This window comes from Lactuca virosa, chromosome 3 (genome assembly GCF_052849685.1).
Source record: "Lactuca virosa cultivar CGN04683 chromosome 3, Lactuca_virosa_CGN04683_v6, whole genome shotgun sequence".
NCBI lineage: Eukaryota > Viridiplantae > Streptophyta > Magnoliopsida > Asterales > Asteraceae > Lactuca > Lactuca virosa.
In genome coordinates, this window is record NC_136428.1 from 206,500,926 (window position 1) to 206,523,294 (window position 22,369).

Genomic DNA, 22,369 nt, shown 5'->3' on the forward strand with positions numbered 1-22,369 from the left:
TTGCTACAGCACTTTTTGGTAAGTATTTCATCTAAACTCAAGTGTCATTCCATAATTTCATAACACTCTTGGATCATTGACTCATATCTTAACACCAAAAATCGTTCTTAGGATCATCCGAACTCTCACGTGTTCATCAAGTGTTCTTGACTTGATACTCCTCGTCTTCGACCTTCTACTCTTCCAAGAATAACTCAACGTGAGTTCATACCCCTACATTTTCTAGTTTTCTTTAGTTTTCAGGGGGGGAATACAAGTTAAAATACCAAAACATATTCAAAACTCAACTTGACAGCTTACAACAGAAAAGTTGTGACCTGTTGACGAACTGTTTTACCCAACTTAAACTTAATATTTTTCAAAACTGTTTAATATGCAAGTAGTTCAGCTTTATACCTTTAAAATGACTACTTGCACATCTCCATACGATTTTTCTACAATTTATGGTGATTTTTACAAAACTGCCTATCACTGCAGCAACGAAATCAGACCAGGTTGTGAAAATGAACATTTTCACACTAGTTTGAGACCACCAAAAATTATGGGAAAATTTATGAACACTGTAGACACGTTTTCCAAATACGTAGAGTTTGCGGATTCAGTTTTTGACTTACGATGATGTTTCTATAATTACTGAAAAATAGTGACAGTTAAGGGTAAAACTGTCAAATACATATTTAAGAGTTATTCACACCTTGTAACATGTTGAGCAAGGTGTGTAAGATTTACACTTAGTATTTCCAATGTCCTTTATTTGAAATACATATACATGCGTAACCAGGTTTTAATACCATCATACAACACTTTTGATAAACTATAATAGGTATAATTTTGAACACTACATCTAACAAAGAAAACAATAACATTATCGATTTACAAAACGAACTTTCACTACACACTACGTGAACTCGTTAATGAATATTTGTGAGACATTCTCCTTCGGGGTACTCCAAGTACCACAGAAAAGTCCTTTAGTTATAATCAGAATCTCTTGGAGTGAGAACGTGATAGTTGTGTATAGATCTATACCGGGTCCGACAAACCCGCACCTGAGCTGCTTGCAACAGCTAGACCGGCAGGTCTGTGGTGACAAGTGTCATAACTTTCCGACGCCTGAAGAACGTCGCATTCAAGGTCATCTAGTCTTTAGTATGATTATAACATCTCGCATGGAATATTAACACAGCATAAAATTCACGGAAATTCTAGGGCTTTATACAAAGGAGTTTTATTTAAATATAAAACACACACATAAGTATGACGATTTACTTACACGTACTAGGCCCTGTTTCAATTCAGTTTACAACAAATCTTTTAGAAAATATTGGATTTTCTGGAAACAAACTTGTAACAAACGTTAAGGAAACAACATTCATCTTTATAAAATACTTGTGAACTCACCAGCTTTATGCTGATACTCTCTTTTCAAAACAACTTGTATTCTCAGGTAATCAGTAATACAGGTAACCGCAAGATTTCTGAAGTCAAGACGCTAAGGCGTACATTATTTTGCTACATTTTATCATCATATGTAATTTAATTGAAAACATGTATTTTTGGAACATGTATTTTGGAAACAATGTAATCTTTTAAATTATATCTATGACGGTTGTATGTTACTTTCTTCACTATGGTTATGATACTGAGCATGACGTCATCCGCCCCCGAACGTTTCCGCCGTTCTGGTTTGGGGGTGTGACAGATTGGTATCGGAGCTTTGTTTATAGTGAACTAAGTATATCGAACCACGTAAGATATACAAACTATAAATACAACGGGACAAAATTCTCTGACGTAGCTTTTCAAAAAAAAATTCTTTAAAATAAAAATTTATATTTTTATAAAAGTAATTGCACAATCGCACAAACTAATTCAGTATCATAATGGAAATAACATAAAAGTATCAAGACCAGTTGAACACCATGATTCAGCTTCGGGGTATGTAGTCAGATCTCGGAGGAATATAGCCTGATCAACTATATTCAGCCAAGGTAGGACCAATGTATGCCGAAGAAGGATCATGGTGAGCAACAAGTCTGCAGCTTACCAAAAATTTCAAGAATCAAACTTAAAAATACTATAGGAGTATTTTAACACAAAAAGCCGTACTCGCAACTTCGACAACTAACTTCTTGTTCCCAAAGTTTTTTCTCGCGACATTCCTCCTTATCCCCATTCTCGTACAGGTACGATGGCAGGATTCCACTTACCAGGTGATCCCTACTTTCCCAACCAAGGGAATGCCGGTTGGATTGTGGAAGACCCAGAGGAAGAACCCGAAGAAGAGCCCATGGAGGACGAGGAACCCATGGAAGAAGAAGAATCCGTAGACGGCGAAGAGGAAGAAGACTCAGATGGAACCGACTCCGAACCCGAAGTTTACAATCCACACCCTGCCCCCATTCCTCCACAACACTACCAGGGCCCGACGCCCCAATGGGCCGAAACTATACATCGATGGAGCCGAGAGCAAGGTCAACGACCTCCCTATGGCATGCAACGAGGTTTCTACGATCTCAGCAGAGGAGGGTCAGCCGACCGAGCCCTCCCTGTCATAGTTCACCGTGTCACACGCCACGAAGAGCAAACAAGAGTTAACACCCGACATCTCATGGAGGTTGGTGCCACCAGCCAAGTCAATTCCGTTCGCATTCGCCGGTTGGATGATGAACACGATCGGACTCGAGACCGCACCGAACTTCTTCGACGGGAAATGGCCGCGACCCGAGCTGAAGTGCAAGAACTCCGAGAACACCGAGCCACTTTTGAAGGACGCCTGGCTGAAACAGAGTGCCAAGCGGCGGAATCCCGAGCTGAAATGAGGAACTTCGTGTCTACACTTCGTGATCCTCAGAGCTTCAACCGCCGCAAGTAGTATTGCACTGCTCGCTCCAGTTTAATCTAGTTTGCAGATAAATATTACTATTACTTTCTAGTATTCTAGGTCCGATATCACGATTTAAGTGTTTACACTTCCGGGATCTGTTAGGCAGTTGAAATTTTCCGTACATTGATGTAGCATAGACCCCTAGTAGGGTCAAATTTTTCCAAAGTACTGTATACCAAGTTATATCAATGATATTGACGCGCCATTTGTTTTATTGAGAACACTACATCAGATTCATAACACGAACTATTTTCAGATAAAAATTTGCTGGTGCTCAACCTATGATCACCTGAGGTATAAACCAAAGTTATATGTAATTGAGACCATGTCGACCTAGAAATGGTGGTTCCGCCTTGGATCATGTTCCTTGTTTGGTTGTGGGCCCAGGGCAGAACCATTAGATTTGAAAGTTTATTTAATCTTAATTACATGTAAATATTATACATCAAGTGATTATTGATTGGACCCGGTATGGATACTATCACAGACATTTCATGAGAATCAATACTATCAAAATTCATAGAGTCTATATTTCATTGTTTATAGACTTCTAGTATGAATGAATTCTTACAACATTTTTACAAGTCGGAGTCATGATGCATATAAAGAACTAATAATGTTTAGTTTAACACTCGACTTGTATCAAAGACTTATTGTCTTTTCATTCTTGTAAAATGGCAGAAAATGCCACCTAGTAGAAATCCTAGACGCGGCGAAGTAGCTGGGACTGCACCACCCCCACCACCACCTCCTCAGTTCGACCCAGCCATGTTCCAGGCTGCGATAGCGGCCGCAGTGGCAGCCGTGATAGCCCAAATCAACCCCAGTAATTCGGGAGGTGCAGGCAGTGGTGCCTCGAATGCTAATAATGGATACGGCAAGGGACGCTCGAGAGAGTGTACCTACAAAGACTTTACTAACGCCAAGCCCAAAACCTTCAACGGGAGTGGAGGTGTCATAGCATTGCTACAATGGTTCGAGAAAACCGAGACCATTTTCAAAATATGTGCATGCCCTGAAGCAAGCAAGGTCAAATTTGCTTCATGCACATTCTCAGAAAGAGCCCTCACCTGGTGGAAGGGTCACGTCAAGGCACTAACGCTCCCGGTGGCTAACGCGATAACATGAGAAGACCTGAAAACCATGTTAATGAAGGAGTACTGCCCCAGGGGTGAGATACAGAAGCTGGAAGAAGAATTTTGGGGTCTTAAGATGACAGGCTCTGACATCCTGTCGTACACCTCAAGGTTCAGCGATCTAGCCATGGTGTGTCCCGGGATGGTTCCTACTGAAAGCAAGAAGGTGGAAAGATACGTATGGGGATTATCTCAACAACTCCAAGGGTACGTATTGGCCTCAAAGCCAACTACCTTCGACAGTGCCAAGGAACTGGCACAGCAACTCATCGACCATAACGCCAGCCATGGCACTGTAACGACCACCTCCGAGCAAGCAAAAGGGGGAAAAAACAAAAGAAAATTATGGAATAAGAAAAAGGGGCAGCCTACTCAAGACCCTGCCAAGAAACAACAAGTGGTTGCAGTGCACACCGCCACAACCACTGCCAACCCCACTCCGATAAGGCAATACGCCGGGAACCTGCCCAAGTGCAAAAAATGCAGCTACCACCACAACGGTGCATGCCGTGAAATGCATTGCACTAACTATAACAAAAAGGGGCACACCGCCCGATTCTGTAGGACTCCAGCCCAACCGAACGCACAAGCTGCCAACGCCGGAGCAAGCCGAACCTGCTATGGATGTGGAGAAGCAGGACACCTCAAACGTAACTGCCCGAAGGCAAGGAACCCCAACCCCAGCGAAGTGGGCAGAGTTCTGGCGATAGGTCATGAGGAAGCCGTCGCAGATCCAAATGTGGTTACTGGTACGTTTCCCCTCAACAATACCTATGCATGCATTCTTTTCGATAGTGGCGCGGAGAAAAGCTTCGTGAGCCACCAATTTAAACGCTTGCTTAATCAAACACCACAAAAACTAAAAGACACATTCACCGTAGAAATGGCTAACGGAAAAACAGAGAACACTAACGATATTTACACCGGGTGTACCCTCACCTTAAATAATCACTCTTTCGTAATCGACCTTATGTCGGTCACCATAAAAAGTTTTGACGTTATCATTGGCATGGATTGGTTATGCCCTCACCATGCGGAAATCCTATGTCACGAAAAGGCTGTTCGCCTTAATCTGCCAAGTGGCGCAGCTCTCGTCGTTTATGGCGACAAGCCGAGCTCAAACTTTCAGATCATCTCTTGTATCAAGGCTCAAAAGTATATCCGCAAGGAGTACCACGCCTTCCTAGCCCACGTCGTAGATAAGGGTCAAGGAATGAAAGACATCAAGGACATTCCGGAGGTCTGCAATTTCCCCGATGTATTCCCAGAAGACCTTCCCGGAGTGCCCCCTCCTCGACAAGTCGAATTCCGAATCGACTTAATTCCCGGAGCTACCCCCGTAGCCAAATCGCCATACCGTTTAGCCCCAGCCGAGATACAGGAACTGTCCAGTCAACTAAACGAACTACTGAGCAAAGGCTTCATTAGGCCAAGCTTCTCACCTTGGGGAGCACCAGTTTTATTCGTTAAGAAGAAGGACGGATCGTTCCGTATGTACATTGACTACCGCGAACTAAACAAACTCACCATCAAAAATCGGTACCCTTTGCCTCGAATCGATGACCTCTTCGACCAACTACAAGGAGCGAGTTTCTTCTCGAAGATTGACCTTAGATCTGGATACCATCAACTACGAGTTCAAGAGGAGGATATTACCAAGACAGCATTCAGAACGCGCTATGGTCACTACGAATTTGTAGTGATGCCTTTCGGCTTAACAAATGCACCCGCAGCGTTTATGGACCTGATGAATCGGGTGTGTCGACCTTACTTAGACAAGTGCGTAATTGTTTTCATCGATGATATACTAGTCTACTCCCGAAGTAAGGAAGAACACGGCCAGCATTTACGTCGAGTCCTGGAGACGCTGAGAGCGGAGAAATTGTACGCAAAGTTTTCAAAGTGTGAGTTCTGGATCCGAGAGGTGAATTTCCTCGGGCATGTAGTCAGCAAGGAAGGAATCCATGTGGACCCTTCAAAGATCAAGGCGATTGAAAGTTGGGCAGCACCAAGAACACCCACGGAGATCCGACAATTTTTAGGGCTCGGCGGTTACTACCGGAGATTCATTCAAAACTTCTCCAAAATTGCAAAACCACTCACCACCATGACTCAAAAAGGGGTGACATTTGTCTGGGGAGACAAGCAAGAGGCTGCATTCCAAACACTAAAACGAACTCTATGCAGTGCTCCGATCTTTTCCCTACCAGATGGAACCGAAGACTTTGTGGTTTACTGTGATGCATCAAACCAAGGTCTAGGGTGTATGTTAATGCAACGAGGGAAAGTCATTGCCTACGCCTCAAGGCAACTGAAGACGCATGAGGTAAACTACACGACGCACGACCTTGAATTAGGAGCAGTAGTTTTCGCCCTAAAAATCTGGAGGCATTACCTTTACGGCACCAAATGCACCATCTTCACCGATCACAAAAGCCTCCAGCATATCCTCAATCAGAAGGAACTCAACATGAGACAAAGGCGATGGGTGGAATTACTAAACGATTATGAATGCGAGATTTGTTATCACCCCGGAAAGGCCAATGTGGTTGCAGACGCCTTAAGCAGAAAGGAGTACTCGGGCCGCCGAGTGAAAGCATTGACCATGACCATCCACTCACACATGTCCGCACAAATCAAGGAAGCCCAGGAGGAAGCCTTGAAGCCAGAGAACGTGACAGGTGAAGCATTAAGAGGAATGGACAAAAATCTTGAAGTCAGGGATGACGGAGTTCGTTGCCTCATGAACCGGATCTGGACACCAAAATTTGGTGGATTTAGGGACGTTGTCATGAACGAAGCTCATAAAACTCGCTACTATGTGCATCCCGGCTCAGACAAGATGTACTTAGACCTCAAGAAGATGTATTGGTGGCCGAACATGAAAGCTGAAATAGCTACCTTCGTGGGCAAGTGCCTGACTTGCGCCAAGGTTAAGGTAGAATACTAAAAGCCCTCGGGACTACTTCAACAACCAGAGATACCCGAGTGGAAGTGGGAGCGGATTACGATGGATTTCATTACCAAGTTACCTAAGACCACGGGTGGGCTTGACACCATCTGGGTAATCGTCGACAGGTTAACCAAATCCGCACACTTCCTACCAATAAAAGAGACAGACAAAATGGAGAAGCTGACAAGGATTTACATTAGAGAAATAGTGCGCCTTCACGGAGTACCGATATCCATTATCTCCGATAGAGATAGTAGGTTCACGTCACGATTCTGGCAGTCACTACAGAAAGCTATGGGAACTAGGTTGGACATGAGTACAGCCTACCACCCACAGACTGACGGTCAGAGTGAAAGAACAATTCAGACGTTAGAGGACATGCTAAGGGCTTGTGTGATAGATTTTGGTAAAGCTTGGGATACTCATTTACCTCTTATTAAGTTTTCCTACAATAATAGTTATCACACTAGCATCAAAGTTGCTCCGTTCGAAGCCCTCTACGGCCGAAAGTGCAGATCACCCCTGTGCTGGGCCGAGGTGGGCGATACGCAACTAGCAAAGGGGCAAGTCCCTAACAGCGCACTCACTGGCCCGGAGATCATAAGGGAAACGGCCGAGAAGATCGTCCAAATTTGAGAACGAATGAAGGCTTCGCAAGACCGACAAAAGAGCTACGCAGATAAGAGACGAAAACCTTTGGAGTTCCAAGTTGGAGATCGGGTACTTCTAAAAGTATCACCTTGGAAGGGTTTAATACGCTTCGGAAAACGAGGGAAATTAAATCCAAGGTATATCGGGCCATTCGAAATCCTCGCCAGGATTGGCCCGGTGGCATACAAGCTACGATTACCACATGAACTCAAGCATATTCATCCTACATTCCATGTGTCAAACCTGAAGAAATGTTTGTCTGATGAGACCCTCGTCATTCATTTGGAAGAAATTGATATCAATGAGAACCTCCACTTTGTAGAGGAACCTGTTGAAATCATGGACCGAGAGGTCAAATCGACGAAACAAAGCCGCATTCCCATCCTAAAGGTTCGGTGGAACGCCAAGTGAGGACCCGAGTTTACTTGGGAACGTGAGGACCAAATGAAGCAAAAATACCCACATCTATTCCCCGACCCTTGAAGTCCCACTCAAAAATGCAAATTTCGGGACGAAATTCCTTCTAACGGGGGGATACTGTGACAACCGTCAAATTCTAGTCAAAGTCAAACAAGTCAAACCGGTCGAATTTAATTAGTGCCTGTATGTTAGAAGTTATTCTATGAATAAAAATGTGCATTTGTATGTCAAAAATTCAAGTGTCTCGAAAAATCTATGTGTTAACAGTGTAAAAACCCTAAAAGGGAGTTAAACGCATCAAAACACGACTAAGGACCCTTTCGGGGACTTAAAACGATCATTAACGAAGCATAACGGGGTTCACGAACCTTGCATTACGAGATTATACGATAATGATGGCTAAGATTAAATCTCTCCCAAATCTCTCCAAGTATGTGAATTCTCTCCCAAATCTCTCCAAGTATATGAAATCTCTCTAAGTATGTGAAATCTCTCCCAAATCTCTCTAAGTATGTAAAATCTCTCCAAGTATGTGAAATTTATCCCAAATCTCTCTAAGTATGTGAAATCTTTCCAAGTATGTGAAATCTCTCCCTAATCTCTCTAAGTATGTGAAATCTCTCCAAGTATGTGAAATCTCTCCCAAATCTCTCTAAGTATGTGAAATCTCTCCAAGTATGTGAAATCTCTCCCAATCTCTCCAAGTATGCCAAATCTCTCCCAAATCTCTCTCAAAACCTCTTTTGATTTATTTTAATCATTTGGGACATCCCGACACTTGACTTGGTGAAAAACCATGCGAAACGGGAAGATATCTTGGAAAATAGCCTTTTAGGGCCGAAGTCCCTCTATAGGGACCAAACCCTACTTCAACCGGAGTCCCCTTGTGTAGCCGCAGCCATCTAGCCGCAGCCATCTAGCCGCAGCCAGCGAGCCGCAGCCTCCGAACCGCAGTCCGTTTCCCCTTCGGATTTCCCATTTTCCACCCGGTTTTCGACCACGACTTCGTTTTAAGACCGTTTTTCATGATTTTAACGTGGAATTTTTCACCAAAATCCATATTTTATCATTTTTAACCCCCAGGACTCTTATTTTATTTATTTCTCAAGGATTTATTAATTAAAAATCATTGGTTTATATTGAGAAGATATTTACCCCACAAGTGGGTCAAGTGTGCCCACTTGCCTTCCATGTGTCATCCTCTCAATAGTCCAACCCTATCCACATCACACAAACCAAGGTAAACATCCTTTCAATCTTGCAAATTGCTCCAGCAACATTTATATAAAGAAATCCCTGGAGGATTTCATGGTTCACTTTGATAAATCCTTCACTTACACACTTCTCATATCACCTCAAGAAAGCTTCTTTCCCTCTACTTTCCACCATCTTGTGCAAGTGTTCTTGAGTTGCTACAGCACTTTTTGGTAAGTATTTCATCTAAACTCAAGTGTCATTCCATAATTTCATAACACTCTTGGATCATTGACTCATATCTTAACACCAAAAATCGTTCTTAGGATCATCCGAACTCTCACGTGTTCATCAAGTGTTCTTGACTTGATACTCCTCGCCTTCGACCTTCCACTCTTCCAATAATCACTCAAGGTGAGTTCATACCCTAACATTTTCTAGTTTTCTTCAGTTTTCAGGGGGGGAATACAAGTTAAAATACCAAAACATATTCAAAACTCAACTTGACAGCTTACAACAGAAAAGTTATGACCTGTTCACGAACTGTTTTACCCAACTTAAACTTAATATTTTTCAAAACTGTTTAATATGCAAGTAGTTCAGGTTTATACCTTTAAAATGACTACTTGCACATCTCCATACGATTTTTCTACAATTTATGGTTATTTTTACAAAACTGCCTATCACTGCAGCAATGAAATCAGACCAGGTTGTGAAAATGAACATTTTCACACTAGTTTGAGACCACCAAAAATTATGGGAAAATTTATGAACACTGTAGACACTTTTTCCAAATACTCAGAGTTTGCGGATTCAGTTTTTGACTTACGATGATTTTTCTATAATTACTCAAAAATAGTGACAGTTAAGGGTAAAACTGTCAAATACATATTTAAGAGTTATTCACACCTTGTAACATGTTGAGCAAGGTGTGTAAGATTTACACTTAGTATTTCCAATGTCCTTTATTTGAAATACATATACATGCGTAACCAGGTTTTAATACCATCATACAACACTTTTGATAAACTATAATAGGTATAATTTTGAACACTACATCTAACAAAGAAAACAATAACATTATCGATTTACAAAACGAACTTTCACTACACACTACGTGAACTCGTTAATGAATATTTGTGAGACATTCTCCTTCGGGGTACTCCAAGTACCACAGAAAAGTCCTTTAGTTATAATCAGAATCTCTTGGAGTGAGAACGTGATAGTTGTGTATAGATCTATACCGGGTCCGACAAACCCGCACCTGAGCTGCTTGCAACAGCTAGACCGGCAGGTCTGTGGTGACAAGTGTCATAACTTTCCGACGCCTGAAGAACGTCGCATTCAAGGTCATCTAGTCTTTAGTATGATTATAACATCTCGCATGGAATATTAACACAGCATAAAATTCACGGAAATTCTAGGGCTTTATACAAAGGAGTTTTATTTAAATATAAAACACACACATAAGTATGACGATTTACTTACACGTACTAGGCCCTGTTTCAATTCAGTTTACAACAAATCTTTTAGAAAATATTGGATTTTCTGGAAACAAACTTGTAACAAACGTTAAGGAAACAACATTCATCTTTATAAAATACTTGTGAACTCACCAGCTTTATGCTGATACTCTCTTTTCAAAACAACTTGTATTCTCAGGTAATCAGTAATACAGGTAACCGCAAGATTTCTGAAGTCAAGACGCTAAGGCGTACATTATTTTGCTACATTTTATCATCATATGTAATTTAATTGAAAACATGTATTTTTGGAACATGTATTTTGGAAACAATGTAATCTTTTAAATTATATCTATGATGGTTGTGTGTTACTTTCTTCACTATGGTTATGATACTGAGCATGACGTCATCCACCCCCGAACGTTTCCGCCGTTCTGGTTTGGGGGTGTGACAGTTGTGCTTATTGTGTGCTGTATTTAGGTACATTCCTTGTGAGTTCTGTACCAGTTTTGGTGTTATTTGACTCGGGTGTGAGTCGATCCTTCGTGTCTTTAGCTTTTAGTCGTCAGATCAGTATCCGACATGAGGCATTGAGTCGACCTTTAAGGGTTTCCATAGCCGACGAGCATGCAATTTTTGCTACTGAGGTATTCCGAGGATGTGTGCTGGAGATTTTTGGTGTCAAGGTCCCGATAGATCTGGTGCCGATAGCGATGGGTGATGTATGTGTCATCGTGGGCATGGATTGGTTGAGTCGTTTTGGAGCAGTGATCGACTGTGAGCGTCAGCTGGTGACTATACGAGACCCTAGTGGGGGAGTGTTTATAGTGTATGGCAAGGGTACTAGATCTGGATCAGCTTTTTGCTCTGCTTCCAGAGCGAGACAGAGTCTACAACAAGGTTGCATGGGTTTTCTGGCGTACATGATGGATACGTGGGTTACTACAGAGAGGTCGAGTTCTATCTCCGAGGTTCCGATAGTGTGCGAGTTTCCGGATTTTTTCCCCGAGGAGTTATCGGGTGTGCCTCCCGAGAGGCAGGTAGAGTTCCGGATTGATTTGGTTCTGGGTGCGGCGCCTATTGCCAAGGCACCTTATCGCCTTACGCCGCCAGAGATGCAGGAGTTATCCTAACAGCTCCAGGAGCTGCTGGGGAAGGGGTTCATCAGACTGAGTAGCTCACCGTGGGGAGCTCCGATCCTTTTGTCAAGAAAAAGGATGGTTCACACCGGATATGTATAGATTACCGGGAGTTAAATAAACTGACGGTCAAGAACCGTTACCCGCTTCCGAGGATCGACGATTTGTTTGATCAATTGCAGGGGGCGTCTTGGTTTTCCAAGATAGATTTAAGATCTGGGTATCATCAGATGAGGGTGTGCGAGGAGGATATCCAGAAGACGGCCTTTAGGACTCGTTATGGGCACTACGAGTTTGTGGCGATGCCTTTCGGGCTCACCAACGCACGGGCAGCGTTCATGGACCTCATGAACCGGGTGTGCAGTCCTATGTTGGATCGATCGGTGATCGTGTTCATCGACAATATCCTGGTATATTCGAGATCCAGAGAGCAGCATGAGGAGCATCTTAGAGAGATTCTTGGGGTTTTGAGGTCGGGGATGCTTTATGCCAAATTATCCAAGTGTGATTTCTTGTTACGAGAGGTCCAGTTCCTAGGACACCTCGTTAATCAGAATGGGATATTGGTCGACCCGGCCAAGATTGAGGCGATTAAGAGATGGGAAGTGCCGAGATCCCCTACCGAGGTCAGGAGTTTTCTGGGGTTAGCCGGCTACTATCGGAGATTTATCAGAGATTTCTCCAAGATTGTCGTTCCTCTCACCCGGTTGACCCGGAAGGGTGTTACATTTACTTGGGGTCCCGAGCAGCAGACCTTATTTGAAACCCTTCGCCAGAGATTGTATGAAGCCCCGGTGTTGGCCCTTCCCGAGGGAGTGGATGATTTTGTGGTTTATTGTGATGCTTCTATATCTGGGATGGGCGCGGTGTTGATGCAGAAGGGGCACGTGATAGCATATGCATCGAGGCAGCTGAAGCCTCATGAGACGAGGTATCCCACCCACGACCTGGAGTTGGGGGAAGTGGTGTTCGCCCTCAAGATCTGGCGCCACTACCTGTATGGGGTCCGGTGTACCATATATACGGACCACAAGGGCCTGAAGTATCTCATGGATCAACCCAACCTGAATATGAGGCAGAGGAGGTGGTTGGATGTTGTGAAGAACTATGACTGCGAGATCTTATATCATCCGGGCAAGGCTAATGTGGTAGCCGACGCCCTGATCCGTAGAGCAGCGAGTGCTCCGATCCGAGATGTGTGCATGAGGATGACAGTGATGACTCTAGTCTTAGATACTATTTGAGAGGCCCAGGTGGAGGCTATGAGACTGGAGAACCGCAAAAGGGAGCGGGTAATTGGGCAGGTTTCCAAGTTTGAGACCGACAGTTGTGAGCTTATGACTCTCCGTGGGCGGATTTGGGTGCCCTATACAAGTGGAGCTCGTCGTGTACTGATGAAGGAGGCACATAGATCGAGATTCTCGATCCATCTGGGGGCCACTAAGATTTATTTGGACCTGAAGAGAGATTACTTGTGGCCCTGTATGAAGAGGGACGTGGCATGGGTAGTTGAGAGGTACTTAACCTGTCGTCGGGTTAAGGCAGAGCACCAGCGTCCACATGGGCCGTTACAGCCTCTAGAGATTCCCCAGTGGAAGTGGGAACAGATTTCGATGGATTTTATCACCAAGCTACCAAGGACCGCACGTGGGGTCAACGCAATATGGGTGATTGTAGACCGGTTGACGAAGAGTGCTCACTTCCTTGCTATCAGTGAGAGCTCTTCTGCAGAGAAATTGGTCGAGATCTACGTTCGAGAGGTGGTGGCACGACATGGGGTGCTGACATCGATAGTGTCAGATCGGGACGTGCGTTTTACGTACTGGTTTTGGAAGAAGTTCCACGAGGAGTTGGGTACCCGACTGCACTTCAGTACAACTTACCACCCACAGACAGACGGGCAAAGCGAGCGGACGATTCAGACGCTTGAGGACATGCTGCGTGCATGTGTTATGGACTTCAGAGGAAGTTGGGACACCTATTTGCCCTTGGCTGAGTTTTCATACAACAACAGCCACCATTCCAGCATTGGCATGCCTCCCTTTGAGCTTTTATACGGGAGGAGGTGTCGGAATCCCATCCTTTGGGGAGAGGTAGGGCAGCGAGTGATGGGTGGCACTGAGATGGTGCTGAAGATGAACGAGCAGATTCAACAGGTCAGACAGAGGTTGCTGACAGCCCAGAGTCGCCAGAAGAGTTATGCAAACCGGCGACGATCCGAGCTAGAGTTCCAGGTTGGAGATTTTGTCCTCCTAAAGGTATCCTTGTGGAAGGGGGTGATCCGATTCAGGAAACAGGGCAAGCTGGGCCCTAGATATATTAGTCCTTTCAGAGTGACCGCCAGAGTGGGTAAGGTGGCTTACCGGCTGGAGCTACCTGCAGAGTTGAGCCAGATTCATAACACCTTCCACGTGTCTCAGTTGAGGAAGTGTGTAGCCGATGAGACGGCGGTGGTACCATTAGAGGACATTCAGCTTGATGCGAGCCTGAATTACATCGAGAGACCGGTTGCGATCTTGGATCGGAAGGTGAAGGTTCTGAGGAACAAAGAGGTACCCCTGGTTCAGGTCCAATGGCAACATCGGAAAGGGTCCGAGTGGACTTAGGAGCCGGAGTCCGAGATGCGAGAGCAGTATCCAGAGTTATTTCCGGAGCATGACTTCGAGGGTGAAGTCTGATTCTAGTGGGGGAGAATTGTAACATCCCGACTCCCAGGTATTGCATTTATTTATTTATTTATTGGAATTAATGAGTGACTCGGCGAGTTGTGTGTTCGACTCGCCGAGTAAAGTTGGATTTGAGCACGCGGGTTAAATAACTGACTCGACGAGTCAGAGATGCCGACTCGCCGAGTTGGCGCTGTGTGAGGAAACCCCAAATCCCCGGGTTTGGGGCCTATTTAAGGAAACTTATGTCCTCATTTCTGCCTCACCTGAGAGAAACCCTAATCCTGTTAATTTTCCATCAGTAATTAAAGGGTAAAACGTTAAAAGTATCAAGATCAACTTCATAAAGTTTACCTGATCTATCTAAAAGATCTATCATACATGAAGATTGTTCTTCTTGTGGTTTAATGTTAAACTTTTCAATCATTAAAGTGAAGTATTTTCATCCATCTTTGACTTTTCCTGTGTGTGAACATGCTGATAAGACGGATATGAAGGTTATACTTGTAGGGGATATGTTTGTGTTAAGCATGTGTTGGAAATGATCTAATGTTTTTATTTGAAACCCATGATTTGAGTAGCCTGTGATCAGGGATTTAAGTGTGACTATATTATTGGATTTAAGAGCGAGAGAATGAATTGGTTTGCCTTAAGATGGATTGGGAGATGAGAATAGAAACATTAGAATTCAAGAAAATCAGATGAATACAAAGAAATTACGGAGGTGGAAAAAGATAAAACCCGCATTCTTTCTAATTTCTAAAGAAATAAAAATAAAGCACTTGAATTTGGGGAGAAAAGAAATTCTAAAAATAACAGGCAGAGAACCCTATGAACTAGAACGAGAACGTGATACAAATTTGAGAAAATGAAGTTGAGGACTATTTTCTTAGAGAAAATCTCAAGTTGGTTTCGCATTAGATTAATCAAATAGATGAATGTTGATATTTATACAACTAGAGAAAAACTCAATATCCACTGATTACACAAACAAAGGAGAGATGACATTGATATTGATACAACCAGAGCTACAGGAGGTAACTTTGCAATCAATAATGAAAGCTTGAAGAATATAAAATCTTATGCATCTAATAGATGTGTAACTTTTTTTTTCTTGTTTTAAATATGAAGTTATTTGATGGTAATCTGAAATTCAATTGACTTTCTCTAGTTAGGGTAAAATTTATGTGTGTTGTTGAACACCAAAAGCGAGTATAACAAAATTAGAACCCAAAATTTTTAGAAACATATACCTGAAAAACAAGAGTATCTCTCAAACGAGTGTGCTAATCCAATTTGATGGGCGTTTGAGTGATGTGGCGTCCTTGGAACAAACAAATGTGTTGTAGACAGAAGTAGATAATAACATTTTATATAAAAGATGAAGCGTTGAAGGAGAAACGACGTTACGAAAGATTGAATCGACGTAGTGGAGGTTGGGATAATTGGGATCGATGGGAGGGTTTGAGAGATAGGGAGGAGAATAATTAGGATGGATTGGAGAGGATGGGATCGACTGGAGAGACTGAGAAAAGAGGGATAGAACCTGCTATGATCTCCAAGGAAGAAGAGGTTGGGGTGTGTCGATCAAAGCAAGGAAAGTGATTCAAAGCGGGGGAAAGAAATATACAGTTCGTTGGTTTGCTCCTCCGAAATAATTTCGTTGCTGATCTTTCTCTCTCTCTCTCTCTCTGTATGTATATATATATATATATATATATATATATATATATATATATATATATATATATATATATATATATATATATATATATATATATAGGGAAAGGATCAAATGAGAACACCTAAAAGGTTGAGAACGCGAGAACAGTTCTGGACCAATCAATATATAATGTCATATTAGTAATTGTATATTTTAATTAAATTAAAATAAAATAAAATCAATCAAATTCGCTTAAATTTAGGATCAGTTACCAAAAAAGAAGGAAATATTATTTTTTATTTTTCTTATTAATGAAATATAAAAAACATTTTTATAAAAAAAAATTCAACTAAAAACATTTAATTTTTTTTCTTAAAAAATAATTTTTTTCTCGTATTTCATGTTTTTTTTCTAAAATATTAATAGAAATCCAACCCCAAATCAATTCATTTGTATTCATAAGCGATTTTTTTTTCAAAAAAACTAATACTACTACAATCACAAATGAATACATATCAATTTACAAGTAATCCACCTTTCTTTTAATCAACCGACAATAAAAGGGGTGTAAAAATTATCATTTCTTCATAAAAGAATACCTTTAATCATAAATAAATACACTTACTCATACAAATGAATACATTGTTATTAACAAATGAATACCCTGGTATTCACAAATGAATAAAAGAATACATCTACTCATAAATAAATACACTTATTTACACATGATTACACTGCTATTTATAATTGAATAAATTGTTATTAACAAATGAATACCCTGGTATTCACAAATGAATCAAAGAATACATCTAATCATAAATAAATACACTTATTCAAACATGATTACACTGCTATTTACAAATGAATACATTGTTATTAACAAATGAATACCCTGTTATTCACAAATGAATACCTCTCTCACGCATTTCATCAAACAACCCAATCGTCCCAAATACAAAGCCAATGAACCCGATGTCAAATACGCCCTCCACAACCAAAGATAATCCTTATACAAAGCTGGAAGTAACACAAATCCAATGATGCCCCTCTTGCTCATTGGTAATTACTCTTTTCCATTTTTACCCTTCATTTTCCTTTTTACCCTTCCTTTTGTATGTGTAATGTAACAGTGGCATAGCACAAACTTTCCCACACAACCTGTAGAACGGATCACTTGAAGATACAAAAACAATCAATAATGAACTCTAGAGTATCTGCCACAGTGAAGACCTGCAAACAAATCAATGATGTTTTGAGAAAATTGGCAATTCACAAACTTTCCCAGCCACCCTGTGTTTTTACTCTTCAAATTGCTCCTGCGATTCCGAAATCAAAATCCACCAAGAAAAAAGTATAATCAACTAACCTTAAAAAATCTAAACATCCAAAAATTGAATATAATAGAATTTGGATGTAATTAGACCTCAACTCCATGTTCTTGACTGAATCGCTCCACCACAAAATGAATTTATGTTAAAATGACAATCAAGGAATTTTTACAAGGGCTTGATATCAATCGACATTATGAACTTGGAAAACAGAAATACGAAATTGATTTAACTCGTACCTTTTTCCGGCCACCACCGATTGAGCTCCGCCGTTTCCCTCTCTGGTGGTCAGCGTTGCTGCCATCGGCGACTACCCTGCCCTTATTTCAGTTCTCGTGACCACACAGAAACACAGGGAGATTGAGAACCCATGTGCGTTCGATTTATTCCCTCTGCATCTCGATTTCCTTTAACCAAATTACCTCAAATTGTGTTTCATGCTTCGAATCCACTCCCGTCTCCTCGTCTCAGATCCTCGTCTTTTATGATATTTGCATCTCAAGTATGGCGGAGACGGGTCTAAGGTGGATATAGACGCCTGAATGGTCGGGGAAGTCGACGTCGCTGCACCATCTTCGGCGAAGCTTGCGTTGTCAGGGCCAGGACAGCAGAAAGAGGCGGCGGCGTTGCAGATTGTTGAGAGGTAAATGGATTGTTGAAGATCGAAGACGAAGGAGAAATGGGATGCTTTCTGGATGAGTAGAGAAAAAAAAGCGACTCCATCAATAGTCTTTATCTTCACAGCAGCTTGCAGGTCCGATTAGGAGGGGGTGAGAGGGAAGAGGCGGATGTTTTTTTAGTCCTGGCTTCCATCGATTAGGGTTTAAAGGAAACGAGAGAGAAAGATAGAGAGAGAGAGAGAGAGAGATTTTAGGAGTTGATAAAAATAAGATGTTGATAAAAATAAGATAAAACCTAATGACTATAGTACCCTTTTAGGTAATTAGGAAGTTACAGTTTAATCCTATGACTTTCAGAATTTATATAAATGGCCCGTTAATATTAACCTTTGATTTTAAAATTTAGAAGGCTTAGATCTGTTCTCGCGTTCTTAACATTTTAGTTGTTCTCATTTGATCCTACTCATATATATATATATATATATATATATATATATATATATATATATATAGAGAGAGAGAGAGAGGAAGGTTAACTTGATAATAAAAAATGAGCCACACATTTCATCATTTGACGATTAAACGCTCCAATGTATCTGTACGACGAGAATTTTAATATTCATAAGTGAATATAAAAGTAAATATATTTATATATGAATATTATGTGGTATATTCACGTATGATTCTTCATATATTATTGTAGTGGTTGGTGGTAGAGCTGATGGCGGTGATAAAAGAAAATGGAGGTGGTGGCGCTGCATATTCATATATGAATATTACCTCTCTCATTGTGCCGGTACGTTGAAGCACTTAAGCGGCAATAAAAAGAAATGTATAACTCATATTCATTCTAAGCATTCTTAACTTTTTTTTCATTCTCGAATGAACTTTTATATATATATATATATATATATATATATATATATATATATATATATATATATATATATATATATATATATATATATATATATATATAAGATAAAACCTAATGACTATAGTACCCTTTTAGGTAATTAGGAAGTTACAGTTTAATCCTATGACTTTCAGAATTTATATAAATGGCCCGTTAATATTAACCTTTGATTTTAAAATTTAGAAGGCTTAGATCTGTTCTCGCGTTCTCAACCTTTTAGTTGTTCTCATTTGATCCTACTCCTATATATATATATATATATATATATATATATATATATATATATATATAGAGAGAGAGAGAGAGAGAGAGAGAGAGAGGAAGGTTAACTTGATAATAAAAAATGAGCCACACATTTCATCATTTGACGATTAAACGCTCCAATGTATCTGTACGACGAGAATTTTAATATTCATAAGTGAATATAAAAGTAAATATATTTATATATGAATATTATGTGGTATATTCACGTATGATTCTTCATATATTATTGTAGTGGTTGGTGGTAGAGCTGATGGCGGTGATAAAAGAAAATGGAGGTGGTGGCGCTGCATATTCATATATGAATATTACCTCTCTCATTGTGCCGGTACGTTGAAGCACTTAAGCGGCAATAAAAAGAAATGTATAACTCATATTCATTCTAAGCATTCTTAACTTTTTTTTCATTCTCGAATGAACTTTTATATATATATATATATATATATATATATATATATATATATATATATATAAATTATGAAAGTCATAGGATTAAACTGTAACTTCCTAATTACCTAAAAGGGTACTATACTCATTAGGTTTTATCTTTTATATATATATATATATATATATATATATATATATATATATAAGAGTTGGAATTTAGAAACCCTTAATATACATTATTTATTCCATTGGTTTTTGCTTTGTATTTTTGTTCACACTTCCACTAATTTCAAATATATTTGCCTCCTTCAGTATAACAATCCCACCAACCTTCCCTATTTCTGTTCGACAACCCCATTGTTCACATTCTAAACACCAGATATTCATGGAACAAGATTCACCACCAAACTTGGTTCTTTTTAATTCCCATCAAAGCCAAGAATTCCATCCCCATAACGACGACTACGAAGACGACGAAGCTTTATCTCTTGGTGATCTCGCCACCAGCAAACACGAAGTCCCGAAAGCTAATCGTCCGGAAGAACAATTTTCCGACGATCTTGAACAAGATTTCGACTTCGGTGGCGACGGAAACTGTTTGCCGGAAAATAAAATGTGCAGCGCCGACGAGCTTTTCTTCCGTGGTCAAATTCTGCCGTTACAGCATTCAGTCACTTTACCTTCTCAGTTAATAACCGATGGCCAGAGCTTCATCCGCTCCATCTCATTTTCCGGATCCGAACCTGCAAGTGTGGTTAGCAGCAGAAGCAGCAGCACTCGTAGTAATAATTCAGGAACCAGTGGGAGTGGTAGTACGTCAGGATCCGAATTCACCAAAATTCGAAACCAGTTCCATTCCCACCCGAGTCCGACGCCACAGATCCGAACCCGTAGCGTTCATCACTCCAACCCGAAAACATCATCAAAGTGGAGCTTTTTACAGTTGGGTATGATAAAACCACAAGAAATCGGATTGGAGGATCTCAAGAATCGTAGCCAGAGAAGCCATGGGAGTAGCAGAAGCATCAGCATGAACATGAAGGATCAAAATCAGAATAATAAGACGAAGAAGATGCAACTAGCGTTGTTTGGAGGGTGTAAATGTTCTGCAAATGCCATCGAAAACACAGTTTATTCGAGGATTCCGATGGTCAAACCAACAGGTTTGAAAGAAGAAGAGACCAAATCGCGAATTTCGAAAGAAAGTAACGTTGGAAGAAGTAAAAGAATTTTTATTTAAATTAAATTGCTCTACAATACAAGTATATAAATATTACACACACTATAGGGCATTAAGTTGAGATTGTTTAAACTTTAGGGTTGCTTTGAATAAATGGAAAAATTCATTGGTTGATGGTTGCTCGTGTACTGGAAAACCATTCAACCACCAACCACCATTCCTCATCTAACATTCTAAAATATGTTTGTTGGTTGACAACCCCCAAACATGTCACATTGTTAAAATCTAACCCCCAGTGGAAATAACCTTTCTATTTAAGTACCTTCCTCATCATGCTTCAATTCATCCACAAGACCTCAAAGTTCCTAAGAAAATGGTGGTCAAGGTATATGGTCCAAATAGGTCAGCTTGCACACAGAGAGTATTGGCTTGCTTTTTGGAGCTTGATGTCGACTTTGAGCTCATAAAAGTTGATCTCAACTCCAACGAACATAAACAACCCAAGTTTTTACTAAAACAGGTAAATCTTTTGTTGTAACACATACTAATGTACTCGTATATCTTATGTACGTTTGTAGTGAGCTATCATGCAAAATTACAAACTGCTAAAACTGTGTTATCCTTGTAGCCTTTTGGTCAAGTCCCGGTTGTTGAGGATGGAGATTTTCGGCTTTTTGGTAATGTGACATACATACGATGTCATTCATTGTTAAACATCATTAAAATAATCTAACTCTTTCAAAATTTTGTGTAGAGTCAAGGGCAATCATAAGATATTATGCAACAAAATACGCTGAAATAAATCAAAAGCTTTATGGAACTACTTTTGAGGAGAAAGCCTTAGTTGACCAATGGCTAGAAGTCGAAGCGCATCACTTCAATGACATGGTTTACACAATCGTTCTTCAGAAACTTATCATCCCAGAAATGGGAGGGAAAACTGACTTTGTCCTTGTTCAGAATTGTGAAAAGAAGCTTGAGAAAGTGTTTGAAGTTTACGAAGAGCAACTATCGAAGCATAGGTATCTAGTTGGAGATTGTTTCACCCTTGCTGATCTAAGCCACCTTCCTGGGATTAAATACTTGATGAATGAAGCTGAACTAGGGTACATGGTGACAAAGAAGAAGAATGTGAATTCATGGTGGAGTGATATTTCAAACCGACTTGCTTGGAAGAAACTTATGCTTCTCGTGGACTAAGTCATGTTTTTTTATTTTAGTATCATGTGTAGTTTAAACTTTCTATCGTTGATGACTTGTTGCTTTCTTATAGGAGTTACAATGAACTTGGAGTTTGAAAGTTGAAATAAATCGTTGTTTTGCTTTTTGAAATAAACCGTTGTTTAGCTTTTGGATCATCATGGGTTTTTGGGTATATCAGTCTTTCTTTTCAAAGTTAATTATAGCACATAATTAATAATCATTTGACCAAGTTAAGATTAGGTAACTTTATATTAATCTTCGAAAGTAGTTTCTTATAATAAATTTTTACTTGTTTTTCTACA

General features: G+C 40.5%; 2 protein-coding genes across 2 annotated transcripts; both read left to right on the forward strand.

Moving 5' to 3' along the window:
• Positions 1–19,918: 19,918 nt before the first annotated feature.
• Positions 19,919–21,038, forward strand: LOC145166927 (uncharacterized). The gene has a single exon (XM_079085981.1). It carries the CDS (start codon positions 20,070–20,072, stop codon positions 20,922–20,924), a length of 855 nt encoding a protein of 284 aa, XP_078942107.1. The 5' UTR covers positions 19,919–20,069; the 3' UTR covers positions 20,925–21,038.
• Positions 21,028–22,200, forward strand: LOC145166928 (glutathione S-transferase F11-like). Its single transcript, XM_079085982.1, has 3 exons — positions 21,028–21,384; positions 21,493–21,541; positions 21,619–22,200. Exons 1-3 carry the CDS (start codon positions 21,238–21,240, stop codon positions 22,062–22,064), a joined length of 642 nt encoding a protein of 213 aa, XP_078942108.1. The 5' UTR covers positions 21,028–21,237; the 3' UTR covers positions 22,065–22,200.
• Positions 22,201–22,369: the final 169 nt, after the last annotated feature.

What these genes read in the sequence shown, in the direction of transcription:
- LOC145166927 (XM_079085981.1), top strand. Translation starts at nt 20,070, where the DNA reads ATGGAACAAGATTCACCACCAAACTTGGTTCTTTTTAATTCCCATCAA.
- LOC145166928 (XM_079085982.1), top strand. Translation starts at nt 21,238, where the DNA reads ATGGTGGTCAAGGTATATGGTCCAAATAGGTCAGCTTGCACACAGAGA. An exon ending in CCAAGTTTTTACTAAAACAG is followed by an intron (nt 21,385 to 21,492) that starts GTAAATCTTTTG and finishes TTATCCTTGTAG; the next exon opens with CCTTTTGGTCAAGTCCCGGT. An exon ending in TGGAGATTTTCGGCTTTTTG is followed by an intron (nt 21,542 to 21,618) that starts GTAATGTGACAT and finishes AATTTTGTGTAG; the next exon opens with AGTCAAGGGCAATCATAAGA.